The sequence below is a fragment of the Cyprinodon variegatus genome, unplaced genomic scaffold (genome assembly GCF_000732505.1).
Source record: "Cyprinodon variegatus isolate N-32 unplaced genomic scaffold, C_variegatus-1.0 Scaffold361, whole genome shotgun sequence".
In the NCBI taxonomy this organism is placed as follows: domain Eukaryota; kingdom Metazoa; phylum Chordata; class Actinopteri; order Cyprinodontiformes; family Cyprinodontidae; genus Cyprinodon; species Cyprinodon variegatus.
In genome coordinates, this window is record NW_015150814.1 from 367,383 (window position 1) to 382,462 (window position 15,080).

The following is a 15,080-nucleotide window of genomic DNA, read 5'->3' on the forward strand; positions in this document are numbered from 1 at the left end:
TTCATGTACTATCCCTAAACCAAAAACACCAAAACTCCTGAGTTAATGTTAAAATAAAGCATTGTGCGCCAAATATTAGTCCCTTTTGGACTTAAAAAAGAATTTTCCACTGATCCCAATCAGCAGACATAAACATCTGCTGGTAGTGTTTAATCAGCTAGCTGTTCACCTGCCAGCATCCGAGGCTTTAGCACTATCTTCCTTCCTAACACATTCATATTTGTTTATTATATTATGAGCTGTAAAGGAATTCTCTGTGTTTTTTTTTGTGTGAAAAGATTTCTCTCTCCAGTTCTTTTCCTGCAAAGAAATCGCTCAGGACAAACCCTTTAAATAACACTCCATAATGTATTAAATAACCAGGATATATGGCAACAGATTTTAGCAGAAATAATGATCTTACTCCGTTCAGAGAAGATGCTTAGGGTTACAGAAGGCAGCTGCTTACCAACTGGGCTCACATCTCGTTAAGTGGCCACGATTCACAGTTAGAGGAACATTTTATACAACTCCAGTCTGCCACATCATCACATTATTACATCCTACACGTCTGTAAACGAGGAGACAGCCATGACTCCAGCCTTATCAAAATATTTCACTTTGTTCTTAGCTGAAGGACGTCGCTCTCATTCCATTCCCAAACCTTTGCCATGTGCAGAATGAAGATGATAACTGTATAGCCGGACACAGGAACTGTACTAATTAGCTGACACTCAACAGACAGATATTATTAAATATTAAAAGATAAATACCGGTAATAATTATCCTAAACAGAGTGCTACTGGGGTCCAATCCCTCTTGTTATCACATGGCTTCAGACTTTTTTCTCCCTTTTCATGCTGCCACTGGGAGGAGTTTGGCTCTATTACCTTGTGGTCTTGTTAAGGTAAATATACAAAAAGGCAACGTTTTCTAATAAGCAAAAACACATAAATTAAATAGAATGAGCCAACAGGAAGCCGTCGTTCAATCTGAAAGCCTTTGTATGCAGTCGGATTGAGAAATGTGTAAACGATGGCAGCCCACTGCTCCTCAAGGGGATTGGTTACATGCAGAGGTAAATGTGAGATCAATGAAGTTCAATTATTATTATTTATTAATGTTTATATTACTGCTCCCCTTTAAAATGTTCAGCAAAGAACGATTGTGCAAGAAATGTTGGCCTGTATGAGTGTAAAGCTCAGAGAGGTATACCAAAGAAGTCCTGCAGCTGGCTCTACTAAATGTTGACTCAGACTTTTATCGTTAAAGAAGGAATTAAAATTTCCTTTTTTTTTTGCTTTATGATTATTCTCCACTTTGTTTTTATCTGTTGTATGAAATCTGTGCGAAAACACTGGAGCGTCTGGGTACGTTCGCAACTTCCATGAAGCTTTACTGTTCTGATTGTTAGGTCTGTTCCATGAAGGAATCTTCTGATCTTTTAATGGCATGTTAGGTTATGGTTTAAAACCGGATTTTTCTTTACCTTTTTCCGCACAGATTAATCCTGCAGCTAGCACAAAGAAACGACGGAGTGATAGTCACCAATGACAACCTGAGAGACCTCTGCGATGAGACGCCTGTATGGAGAGACATCATCAAAAAGAGGTAAAAGATCGCCTCAGGGATGCAGTGGAGGCCTTTCTCTGTTTAGATTTGGATTTTTACCTTTAAGAACTGTGAAAGAATCCCTAATATAATGTTGGTTAATTGCTAAAAGATAAAATATCTGGAGCAGCAGCAGTGGTGTTTCTAGATGAAAAATACCAGGGGGGCCCGGGTGGGGCCAGTGTCATCTTTTTTTTTTGTTTGTTTGTTTAATAGGGCAGATAAATAAAAACAAAAAAACAAATGTGGCAAAGTAAATATTAAGTGAGCCACAAAGCCAAGGTTTCACACTGATGTAGCAGAAAAAAACTGTTATCCTACTTTAATGGCTGGAGCTTAAAGATGACTGTAATGTCTAGTTGCGGTCCCTTCTATCAGTGTAGATCATCATAAGAAATTTATTTAGTTTTACGATGTTAGTTTTATTCATTTACTTACACAGCAAAAAATTTAAATCTTATTGATTTATCTTTTCTTCAAATAAGTACATTTTTTCTTGAATTGAGGAGGTAATTGAGACACTTTGCCAATGGAAAATGACATTTACATTTAAAATAAGAAAAAAAACAATTGCATTGTCTTATTTCAAGTGGGTATTATCTAATTTTCTTATTTTAAGGGTAAAAAAACGAATTCCATTGGAAAATCATCTCAATTACCCACTCAAATCAAGGGTAAATACACTGAATTTAAGACAATTTTACATAATTCTACATCTGTTTTGCAGTGTACATTGTAAAAACTTCTAAACTAAAAATAGGATTTTCTTAAAATAACTGTATTAGCCCATAGTTTAGGCAAGCAAATAAGATGACCTACCAAAGGATTCTGCCCTTATTATAAGACAGTTAGAAATTATCCTCTTGGAATAAGATTTTTTTTTTTTCTTTTTCTAAACCTAAATATTATTATTCTATTGGAAGATCGTCTTACTTACCTGATCAAAAAAAGGGAAAATACACTGAATATTATGAAAAATAAAATTTGCATTGTGTCTCCAGTACAGGAGTTATAACAGGGGCCAGGTGCTGTTCTAAAGGGGCACTGGCCCCTGTTGGCCCCTGTCTAGAACCGCCCATGAGCTGCAGCTGTTCTCTAACTGATCTCTTGTTGCTCTTTTTAGGCTTCTCCAGTACACATTTGTCGGGGATCTCTTCATGGTCCCGGACGACCCCCTGGGCAGAGGAGGGCCTCACCTCGATGATTTTTTACGTCTAGGACACAGGTAACAGAGATCTTAGTGAGAAAGTGTATTTTATTATAAAAAAAAACAACTTATGACTTCTTTTTTGTCTTTGATGTGGGTTTTATTTACATTCTAGACCAAGTATTGCCTCATTTTTAAGTGGAAGGAAAGATTTTTTTTATGTCCGGACAACATGGTATTATCACCCAAACAGATGTTGGATGATAAAAGAATTATTTACACCTTTTTTTATGCTCAACATAAGCCTGCTTCCAGATACCATCGTTTTTTCACAGGTGAACTAAGCCGTGTTTCTCTGTAGGTCCTCCATTGGGGCTCTTGGCTGGTTCTCTGCCAGATCCGATTAGAAGGACCGGTGTTTCTTTGTTTATTTACAGATCTGCTGAAAAGCTCAGAATTTATTTTTGTTTCAAAAAATCCAAACCTGCTTTAAACTGCTCAATCTTTACACCTGACTCATCTTTTCAACGATAAAAAGGAAATTTCATAATCAAATGTTAATTTAACACCCTACTTTTATCAAATGTTTTAACACCCAGCACCCTGTTCATTTAACAAGATGCTGTTTTTATCTTCCACTTCCCATTTTTGTCCTATTTTAGCTTTGCCGGCAACATAAAATACATTTATAAAAACCTTTCGGGGTTATCTGTACCTTTGCAAGGCGCTGGATATGCTAACCTCTTGTGTTGCACAGTAAATATATTACCGTAATGACCCGAATATAGGACGACCCTGATTATAAGACGACACCCTCTTTCCACGACCAAACAAACCAAAAGACCAAAAAGAGAAAAAAAAAACTATTTTAAGAAACTATTTTATATTGAAGCGCCAACAGTTTTATTGAAATTATATTGCATTGAAAGATTTGTGCAATTAAACAATAAAAAGTAAGAAAAACACAGTAATGACACCAATATTGCAACGACACAACAATAAGCAACATTTTCTAGGTGGACCCCATATGAAGTACAACACCCCATCCCCATGGGAAGTTTTTTCCTTTTTTCCAGCAGCTCTTCTTTGCTTTTTCTTTTCTGGGATCCACTCAAGTGCCTCTTTTTGGTATCTGTCCTCGCTAACACATTGTACGTAACGTTTATGAATTTAATCTACGCTCTGGATTACCCATAATTCCAAGTTGTATTGTAAAAAAAAAAAAAAATACTCAAATACATCATTCTTTTAAGATCATTATTGCGGTTTGAAACATATTATGAGTGTATTTTTAACCAACTGTCTAATGAACTATACACAGTTAATTACATAGTAATTAAAAGTACCACTGTCTGCTTTGCTATTGGTGTCGTGTTTAAACGGCTCACCATCATGTTGAAATCTGCCATGTGTTGGGATATAAATAGGGTCCAGTCAGTCAATGTAGCATCAGGTGGGTTTAGGAGGACTTTTTCGCACCATTACATCTGCAAAGAGACGTCCTAGTCCACGCTTGCGCAGAGGGCCTACCAGGTGTCAGTGATGGGGGCCCTAGGAGGTCGGAGGCCCCTAAGCTACTGTATACTAAAGACTAAAATGTCTGCAAACTTGTCTGACTTTTGATCCTCTCCGTTCTGGGCAGCCGATCTCCATCTGTAGGATCTTTGTCACTTCTCTTCTGTTATGATTTAAAAAATAACCCCAGCCACAGTGAGGTCACTGGCTTTACATAAAACTGGCGCCCTCTGCTGTTGTGTTCGTGTATCTACCCCAGACACCTGTTAGCCTCTATCGACCTGTTAGACCCCGATTATAAGACAACCCCATATTTTCACATTGTTTTAATTGAAAAAAACTGTAATGCCACACAGACACTAGATGCTAACTGTTAATTATTTTCTTTTAATGAAGTATCATCCTATTATCACACTGGAAAACAATCTAGAAATAAGTAAAAATTTCTTAAATTAAGTGTATTTACCCTTAATTTGAGTAGGTAAATGAGATAGTTTGCCAATGGAATAAGTATTTTCACACTTAAAATAAGATACTTGGATAATATGCACTTGAAATAAGACAATGCAATTGTTTTCTTTTTCTAATTTTAAGTGTAAAGCGGCAAAATGTCTCTTTTATCTCCTTAATCCAAGAACAAATGCACTTATTTTGAGAAAAAATGACAAAGCAAATGTGTTAGATCTGTAGATTACTGGACATACTAATCAGGCTATATGGTTATTTATGTTTTGTTGTTTCCCTTCAGGACACCTGATCCGGGGAATCACTCTTTCGCCGGTGTGGCCAGCACCTTTCCTTCCTCTAAACCACCACGTTCCCAAACCGAACCCTTAAACTTTCGCGACCGGAAACCAGGAAGCGCCCTGGATGCGCCGAGCGTCGGCGGCCGAGGCAGAGGGAAAAGATGGGAGGCGGATCCCCAACACAGGCAGCCCGGGGCGGCCGCTCACAGACAGCCGGTCAATCCGGACAGGAACCCCGCAGAGACAGCTCAGCTGAGGGAGCAGCTGTTGAGCGTCTTCCCGGGACATGACAACATGGTGACATTGGTGCTGCAGTGCCATGCGGCAGAGAGAGACATCAACGTGCTCTCTGACCTCATCTTAGAGGAGCAGAAGAACTAGTCTCCATTTGAGAGTTTTTATCAAATGTTTTTATGCTGAATTCCTTCAATTTTCCCAAATCAATCACAACGACACATTATTACAGATTATTCATACTTAATCTGAGGGCTCCCTCAAAGCCTTAACATTGAGAGCATCCCATCTCTGTGGTCTTATTTCTGCTGGGAACATTACGTTTGTGTCTTACTATTTATTTGAACTTCTGCTTTTAATCTTAAACATTTGCTTTGCACCTTAAAATGGAAAAAATATCCTCTCAGAAATTACCCTACAACTATCAGCCCCTAAAGACTGCAACTACTGTGACTTCTGCAATGATTTGTCTATAGTCTAGTAATTAGATGTGACTATGGACCTCATTTAATGTCAAAGATAAATCCTCCATAAAGCAGAGTAGTTATAAAAAAAAACTGATTATATTGCATTTATATAAGGGTTACTATTGCTAATCCCAGCAAGTGACGGAGAATTGCAAATCTAGATTTTTAGTTTTCCCCGCTGGATTGGATCTGAACAGTAACTTTAAGAAAGAGTAAAATGTTTTTAATGGTTCAGACAAGAGATTTTTCTATGATTAGTTATTTAACCACACAATGACTCTTTTCTGAGTCTCTTAAATCAGTACCTTTGTGAAATTGTTCAGGCTAACTTTCATTAAATAGCTAATTAGCTTAACCACACACACTGAGCCATATTAGCAGCTTATCTTTTGTTTCGTTTGAAGATGTTGAATTATTTATTTTTTTTGTTTCCAGAGTGTCATTACTAAGCAAAGAGATCAAATGTTTGCCTTGTATGTTTCCAACACTTTGGTTTTATAAACCGCTTTTGTTCAGAGGAGTGAAACTGCTAACTGTTAGCATGCTACTGTAGAACCCAGAGTTAGCATGCTAATGCAGGAAACATCTAATATTCAGTGGACCTTTGATTAAATAATTTGTGACAAGGTGAGGTTTATTTGCTTGGCTTACTCAGATTTAAACAATTGGAGGGTTTTTGAATATTTAGATTCTATTTTTATGAAAAACAGTAATTAACTTTCTATCTATGTTTCTATGATGTGGATGTAGGTGTTAATTGATGTTTTGTGAAACACTTATCCAAACCAATATGCATTCTGTACATTTGGTTCTATATTTTTAAATATTTGGAGGGTTTTCCAATCTTGATAAGTTTTTCTATATGATGAAACTATGACCAAACCATAAAATCAAGAACTTTATTTTAATATGTTAGGGTCTCACTATTTTTTTCACAGATATCAGGATGATTTTACTTGCACTGTTTATATCTGTACATTTTAAAGTTTAATAAAGTCATTAAATGTGTGTTTCTTTTTTCCTTTTGACTTCCTGTTTGTGGTGAAAACACTGTAAATATTGCTGCGGTTCTGACGTAAAGTTTTGTTCTTGAGTTTGTAGCAGCAGATAGAAATAAGGTTTGTTTCTGTATTTAAATTAAATGAAGCTTAAGCGTAAAGTCAATCTGGAAGACTCTTATCATCTTCATATGAACCACCTGCAAATGTCCCTCATTCAGCTCCAGCCAATCAACTCAGGGGCTACACCTTCTCCAAAGCCAATCATCCTGCAAGATTCCTTTCTTTTCGCTCCTGGCCCAGCTTCTCTCTCCCGCACGGAAGCAAACTCACCAACCTCCACCCCATCTCCTCCCTCATTCTCAGACCAAAGTACCCTCTGGCTTATTCCACCACCAGTGTCTGGGCCCCAGTGGAAGACTGATCCTTTTCTAGGCCACTCATCCGAGCGCATGTTGATCCACAGCATTGAGGTCTTCTGCCGGGACCCAAGCGCCAGTGAACTTATTTTGTTTAAGTCTAAATCTGCTTCTGTCTCCTTGAACCCCAGTCGGCCTCGGCAGATAGCCGCTCACAATGATCCTGGTCCTGCTGGAGGTTTCTTCCTGTTAAAAGGGGGTTTTCCTCTCCACTGTCGCTACATGCATGCTCAGTGCAAGGGATTACAGAGAATCAACCCTCACAATCAGCTGGTTTTCCTTTGAAATTTTTTGAAGAGTATGATTGTGTTACCTGTATTAATAAATTAAATACTTTTCTTATCACAACTTTCTGTTTGTGAGTCTCTCCAGGCTGATTTGATTTAAGCAAGTAGTAAATCTGTTAGCAGAATAAAAAAAAAAAAAAAAAAGGAAGACCTGGTTTTTGCTCTGCCTTAGCTTGTATTGCCTTGAAAATATACTTAGTGGGATTACTTCTATTTTTACAGTGGGGTTCATAGAAAAACGCTTTTTCCTCAATGAAGCAAGGGTCGATTTTAAGTCACGTGTTGGTCTAGTGCAGGGGTCACCAACGCGGTGCCCGTGGGTACCAAGGGGCCCTCAAGGACCACATGGCGTGCCCTCTTCGTCTTCTGAAAACAGTAGAACTCACTCATTGGGTTAAGTTACAAAAAATTTTATTCTGTTGCTCTTCTTTTTAATCATTTATGTATTATTTCATCATTTTAACTATTTCATCATATTTCAGTGGTTTCAAAATTACAATATTAAAAAGAAAATTAGAAATGAATAAAATAATAAAATAAGAATAAAAATGAGTTTTTATGGATGAGATTTACTGTAGGTGAACACTGATCCCTCCAGTTCATAGGTCAGTATTGGTAGCCCTTCCCATGACTCGGTAGCCATGAAGTAGCCCTCAGCCTTAAAAAGGTTAGTGACCCCTGGTCTAGTGGTTAGATTGGAGGACATTTATGTCCTGCAGAGGCATCTAGATCTCTAAGCAAGATATTTAATCCCAGAATGCTACCAGCTGTGCTACATGATGCTCCCTAAACACAGAGGACTAATTTCCCCATTCTAGGACTATACAGGGATCTTCACTTTTATTTTTATTTTTGTCATGGTAACTTACACCACCACTATCAGGCCATCATGTGCTTTGCAATGTTCTAATGCAATAACATGAGGTAAATTAATCTGATATATCCATGCATTCTAGGTAATGCACACAACGCGGTTATACCAAAAACTACCGTAAATGTCTTCACTGCTCTCACTTCTTTAAAACGTATTATAATCTACCATATTCTTTCATTTTATTTGTACTTCAGTGGTTGTTTACAGTTTAATTGTTTTTACCAATAATCATGTGAATCACTTATTGCAGTATTGTTTAAGGAATTTGCCCGGCTAGGTTTCTGCTTCAATAGTTAAAAATAAATAATTATAGCAGTCAAGTCACTGCTAATGTTAAATTTATCTTTTATCTGTCTTAATGATTTAAGACATTAAAACTTTTAGTAGATGTTTTTTAAGGTTACTATAGAGACCGTACCCATATAATCCTTTCCAAGCAAATTTAGGATTTGATGTTTAAATAGGACAACATTAATTTTCCCTAAAAGTGCACTTTGAAAAGAACTAGAACCAATGAGTTCTCTCATTGAGATATAGAGTCATCTACTTTATTATATTGACTACCTACAATGACTGAACAGTTACATTTTCAGGTTGATTTTTAGTCACAGACATGTTTTGTCCTAATTTTGCTCCGAAAAGCAGCTTTTATTTAGAAGAGAGATTGACAGAGGAATTCCCTGATATTACACAAATATATGTTGTTGTTTTTTTCAGAGAAAGTAAGAAACGTTTATGAACCACAGGAGTTGGGGAAAACTAAAAATTAGAAATAAACGTCTAAATCACTGCAAAGAACATAATTGCATTTTTGGCTTTAAATCCAATTAAACCTTAATATAAAGGTGAAAATAATTTACATAACTCATAAAAACATTGCAAAGAACACGGAGCCCAGTTTGGGAAATTTCAAAAATTGCAACACTGGTTTCAGCTTGGAATTTGTTGTTTATTTCCACATTCATTAACAATTTTCTAAATATGTTGATGGAGTTTTCTAAACTCTATAAGGTATTGGGTTCTATCAAGATGGAGTTTCTTTTTTTTTTTTCACAGTGGCATTTAAATATCCTTTAACTGATAAATAGATTTGTTTTGCCTGTCATCTGGGATTCTAGTTTAACACAAAGATAAATTTAGTTCGTTGATCAATAAAATCATAGATGTTGTTTACAGATAAAATGACAAATTAAAATAACTAAGAAACACAAAAAGGTTTATGTTACATGTTCTCAGGTGGGTTATACTTCAGCAGAATCTGATGGGTTGATTGGCTTTGAACCTGCAGTTCTTTGCTCCTTCCACCAGGGGTCAGACATCACCTTCATGATCAGGACTAATGGAGCTGAATACCTCATTCTAATATAATGCTACACAAATATGTCTAATATTTTTCCTCCATCAGAATTTGTTATTACACAGTGAAAACACAAATATTGGATCTGCTGTTATCCAAGTCAATTCGACCTTCAATGTGTACTTTAATAATACTTTAATTATAATAAAACATGTTATAAAAGGTTCATGTTCTACTCTATGTATGAAAACAATGGCTATTCCTTTAAATCCACATGATCTGCTTTCTGTTATAACCTTTTTTCACAACATAGAGGGTGTACAGCCAAAGTTTCATGTTCATACCCTGGAATAAGGAACCTTTCTGCAAACACTGGTTCCTGCTATGACTGTGTGTTTTAGACAGAACTGTTAAAGCTCAGTATTGCTTCTCCCCAATGTGTCTACAGCAATGTCTGCTCTGAAAAGAAAAGTTTGAATGCAGTGAGAAAAGCTACAGGTGCTCAAATGAGATAAAAATGACTATAGTTACCACAAAATAAATCTTGAGAAACACAAAACAACAGACAAAAAAAATAAATAAACAGCAGATACCGTAGAGCTGAGATCAGATCAGAAGATAGGATAGCAAATCTATAAATAATACAGATGCAGTGATTAGTAGGAGAGTGATTCTCTGTTTTCTTTCATTCACCTCTATTTTATTATCTTGACTTTCTATTTAGCGCATATAAAACACTTGAAACTGATAGCACGATGCCTACAGTATTTGTGTTTATACAGGAAGACATTTTTTTTTTTGTGACTTCACAGAAGAATACAGAGCGGCGTCTTTCCGAGAATAGATTCACATTGAACCGGTTTGGTGAGGCCTGCAACAATGGAGTGAAAAGACAGCACATCTATTTTTGGGAACATCCTGAGCGAGACAGAGGCTTCGGCAAACTCGTTTGGTGCTCTAGACAGAAGATGAAAGGCTGCTGCTTATTGTGCTTTGTAACACTGTCTGCAGTCATTGAGAAAAATGGGTTAAAATCTGACAATATATGCTGCCTTTAATGCATTAGAAAAAAAAACTTGCAACGATGAGACTCCAGCCTTTGATTTGAGTGAATTTATACAAGGAGCATGTGTACCACAATTATTGGTAACATCCCTAGTCTTCTATTGGAAACATTTTTACTTGGTTGGAAAACATGGTAAAAGTTTTATGTTTGCTCTCTGCACAATCTGTTCACGCTCCGTTCTGCAACCTCCCTTGAGTTCAGCTCCTCCTTCAGTTAATACAATAATTTTCATACTTTGCATTTTCAAATCTATATTTGGCACTTTTTTCAAATGTGTCCCATACTAGAATGTACCTGAAGCTGAGACATCTCAAAAACTTGCTTGCTCATACTTATACAAGTAGAAGGAAGCTTTCCTGGATATCGGATTGTGTTTGAGATTCTTTCTGTTCTGCCTGTGGGAGCAGTAACAGATTTACTATCTAAATATTTAACTTTTCTAACCTTGAAATGGTCAGATATGGTTGATACTCTGTGAGTAAGTAACCAACTTTAGGACAATCAACCCTTTGTTATGGAGCAGAATATTTTCTCGCATTGCGTGTGGCAGGTGTTGGTGTATTTTTTATTTTCACATTAAAATAAGTGTAAAACTCTCTTTTATGATGGATTTTTTTTCCCCAACTATATTTATTGAGCATTTTTTTTAAAACAATAACATACAGAGTACAAAGTATAAAGATGACACATATAGTGGCACATCCGATGTAAACACCCCAAAACAACGCCCAGCAACCCCCACCCTCACCTTTACAAGCCTTCTTGACCAGACAGACAGAACACAGATGCATTCATACACATACATACACTCACTCTTTAGGGTAAAATAAATAAAAATAATCAATAAATAAAGATAATAGAATAGAAAATAAGAAGAAGGAGAAAAAAATCATATATATATATATATATATATATATATATATATATATATATATATACACACACACACATACACATCAGAGCGCCATAAACACATAAACAAACAGATAAATAAAAAAATCAATTAACACCCTCTCTCTTACTCAACCACCAGTTCTTGAGAATTATAATTAAGAGATTCTGTGTGTCGTAGAAAAGGGTCCCAGGTGGAATTGAATGATTTCACAAAACCTTTAAGTGAAAATCTGAGTTTGTCAAGCTTCAGATTGTAGAGTATCTCCCAGATCCAGTGGATATGTGAAGGAGAATGGGCGACTTTCCAATTAAGCAAAATCAATTTATGGGCCAGCAGGGCTGTGTATGAAATGCCACCTTTTAGCACCTTGGGGCAAGTGAGAAATGGGAAGGACACCAAAAATTGCAGAGAGTGGATTAGGAGCAATGGTGCGGCCATAGGCCAAGCCTAACGTGGTAAATATATCAGACCAAAATGACGTCAGTTTAGGACATGACCTAAACTGCCACAAGCCTCACTGACAGAAGGGTAGATTCTGGATAATCTAGCATTTGTATAATGGACCCTATAAAGAACCTTACACTGAATGAGCCTGTGACGAGCACATATGGAAGATAAATGAACCAGAGATAATGCAGAATCCCATTGCCCATCACTCAGAGCGACACCAAGACTGCTCTCCCAAGCAGCCTTAACGGCAGTAAGAGGTGATGAGGTTGTTGACCACATACAACAAAGAACCAAAATACATTTCTTCGCAAAGGCATCCACAGTCAAAAGAGCATCAACCAGGGTTTCAGGAGGGCGATTCGGAAAATGGGGACATTGTTTTTTCACATAATCTCTAATCTGAAAAAAGCGAAAAAGGTGGTGGTTGAGTAGGTTCTATTTAAGTGCAAGTTGTGCAAAAGGTGAGAAAACATTGTCCGTATACACATCGCCGACAGACTTGAGCCCATTGTTGTGCCACAACCAAAATGGTCTGTTCTAAAGGGTTCAAAAGTACAATTCCTATAGATTGATGTCAAAACCGAAGGACCTGAAAGACCAAATTGCTTTTTAATCTGATTCTAAATCCTCTGTGATATACAAACTAAGGGGCAGCCAGACAAACACGAAAGCTGAAGTGGAAGTTGAGAATATAGTGCCGAACACAGGGAAAATGGAGCAGAGTCCTGTTCTAGGTGTACCCAGGCAGGTAGGGAATCATGCTCAACTAACCAGAAAAAAAGCTTCTGTATGTTTGCTGCCCAATAGTAGAACCTAAACACAGGGAGGGCGAACCCACCCCCCTTTCCTTAGGCCCTTGAAGGATTGACAGGCGGATCCTCGCAGGCTTACCATCCCACAAGAAGTCTGAAACCAGCTTGTTTAATCTGTCAAAAAATGATTTGGCTAATAAAATCAGAACATATTGAATTAAATAAAAAAATTTGGGAAGAACTACCATGTTCACCAGATTGATACGAACAACAAGAGAAAGAGGCAGCGTAGACCAGCAGACAAAATCCCTCTCTGTCTTCTCGACCAATGGAGCAAAGTAAACTAAATACAAATCAGACAAAGATGTGGTAACATAGACACCCAAATATCGGAAGCCAGAACTTGACCATTTAAATGGAACTATCTTTTGGGGAAGAGCATTGATAGGCAAGAGCTCACTCTTCTGAAAATTAAGTTTGTAACTAGATATAGCACCGTAATGGTGTAAAATGTCAGTAATCACACGGAATGAGTTCGCCGGGTCAGAGACATACAAGAGGAGGTCATCTGCATACAGTGAAACCTTATGAACCCTATTAAGATGTGTTATGCCCTTGAAACCAACATAGCAAAAGAGCAAGTGGCTCTACAACCAGACTGAAGAGTAGCGAGGACAGCGGGCATCCTTGCCTGGTACCAGGGCATATAAGAAAAAGAGGAGACATTGGAGTAATGTTAGTTTGAACAGACGCTTTTGGTGATGAGTATAAGAGTTTAATCCAATGAAGAAAGGCCTCCCCAAGTCCAAACCTAGCCACCACTTCATACAGGAAACACCATTCAACCCTGTCAAAGGCTTTCTCCGCATCAAGGGAAACCACAACCAATGGCACTTTAGAATCAGATGAATGGATTAACGTAAATAAAAAAGATACCTTGTATTATGTGACGACAGCCGCCCAGGCATAAAGCCAGTGTGGTCAGGCGCAATGATAGAAGGCAGAGCATGTTGTAAACACGAGACAAGAACTTTAGAAAGTCAACATTCAAGAGCGATATTGGCCTATAGCTGCTACAGAGCAATGGGCCTTTATCCTTTTTTAGCAGAAGAGATATGGTGGCCTCCGACAGGGTGTTTGGGGGGTGACAACAGGTGAAAGCTTAATTATACATGTCTCGCAGAAGAGGGGCAAGCAAGTCTTATAGTATTCGGCTGTAAAGCCATCAGGCCTAGACGACTTACCATTCTGGAGTGAATCCATGGCCTCTTGAGCTTCTGCTGTTGTAATGAGCTCACCTAACGTCTCAGCCATGCTCGCCTTTATTTGGGGAAAGACAATATTGTCAAGCACATCACCTGGGGGGAAAGGATGGTCAGAGGAGTATAAAGCTGAGTAGAACTCCATAAAGGTCTTATTTATCTCTTGGGGGTCGGTAAGTATATCACCAGTGAAATATTTAATAGTAGGAATTAGCCTTGAAGACGCCTCTGCCCTGGCCTGACAAGAGAGGAGCTTCCCAGCCTTATCACCAGATTCATAACAGCGCTGTCTGGACCTACAGTAAGAAGAAGCGTTCTGACTTTGGTAATGGAAATAAGCTCAAACTCTGTCTGCAGCCTAAGGTGTTCCCTGAAAAGATTAGGTTCAGGATTGGATGAGTAACGTCCATCAACATCTTTTATGTCCCTAAGGAGGTCAGTGATAATCAAATTATCCACCTTCTTCCTGTGTGAAATAAAACAGATAAGTTAGCCCCTAATATAAGCTTTAGTTGACTCCCAAATAATACCCCCATTTGTGCCAGGCAAGTCATTCAGCTCAAGAAACAGTGAGATCTGAGATTGTAAGAACTGTCTATAGTCTTTCTCAGCCAGGAGAGCTGAATTAAATCTCCACATTTTGCAAGGGTTACTTTGAGGAAGCAACACTACATCAAGGGATGTAGGGGCATGGTCTGACATTGCGATGCTGTGACATTCTGTAGCAAGAATTTTGGATAGCAGTCTAGTATCCAAGAGAAAGAAGTCTATATGGGTATAAGTGTGGTGGACACTTGAGAAAAAGGAGAAAGCCTGAGCCTCAAGAAATTTATACCTCCAAGGGTCAGTCAAGCCAAACTGCTGTGCAAGAGTTTGCATTATGATGGATATTTTTACGTTTTTTTCCTGGTGTTGTCTCCCCTGTTATGTGTTTCCTGGTCAAAGAGCAAAATGATTCATATCTAAAAATCCACCTCTGCTTAAACAGCAGTTGACTGATTAATTTCTATCTTTATCTGATCATGTATTTTGGAGCTATCAATTATTACTTCCTGCTAAATGTTTATGTTATTCCTTAGAC

At 37.7% G+C, this 15,080-nt stretch overlaps 1 protein-coding gene across 2 annotated transcripts in view; it reads left to right on the forward strand.

Moving 5' to 3' along the window:
* Positions 1–6,687, forward strand: part of LOC107091999 (NEDD4-binding protein 1-like) — a 24,774-nt gene extending 18,087 nt beyond the window's left edge. For both annotated transcript variants that reach the window (XM_015386265.1, XM_015386264.1), the window contains exons 7-9: positions 1,483–1,590; positions 2,714–2,815; positions 5,001–6,687. In XM_015386265.1, the coding sequence (XP_015241751.1) occupies positions 1,483–1,590; positions 2,714–2,815; positions 5,001–5,379 (589 nt within the window). In that variant the 3' untranslated portion in view covers positions 5,380–6,687. The remainder of the gene's footprint in view (positions 1–1,482; positions 1,591–2,713; positions 2,816–5,000) is intronic.
* The last annotated feature ends 8,393 nt before the right edge of the window (positions 6,688–15,080 follow it).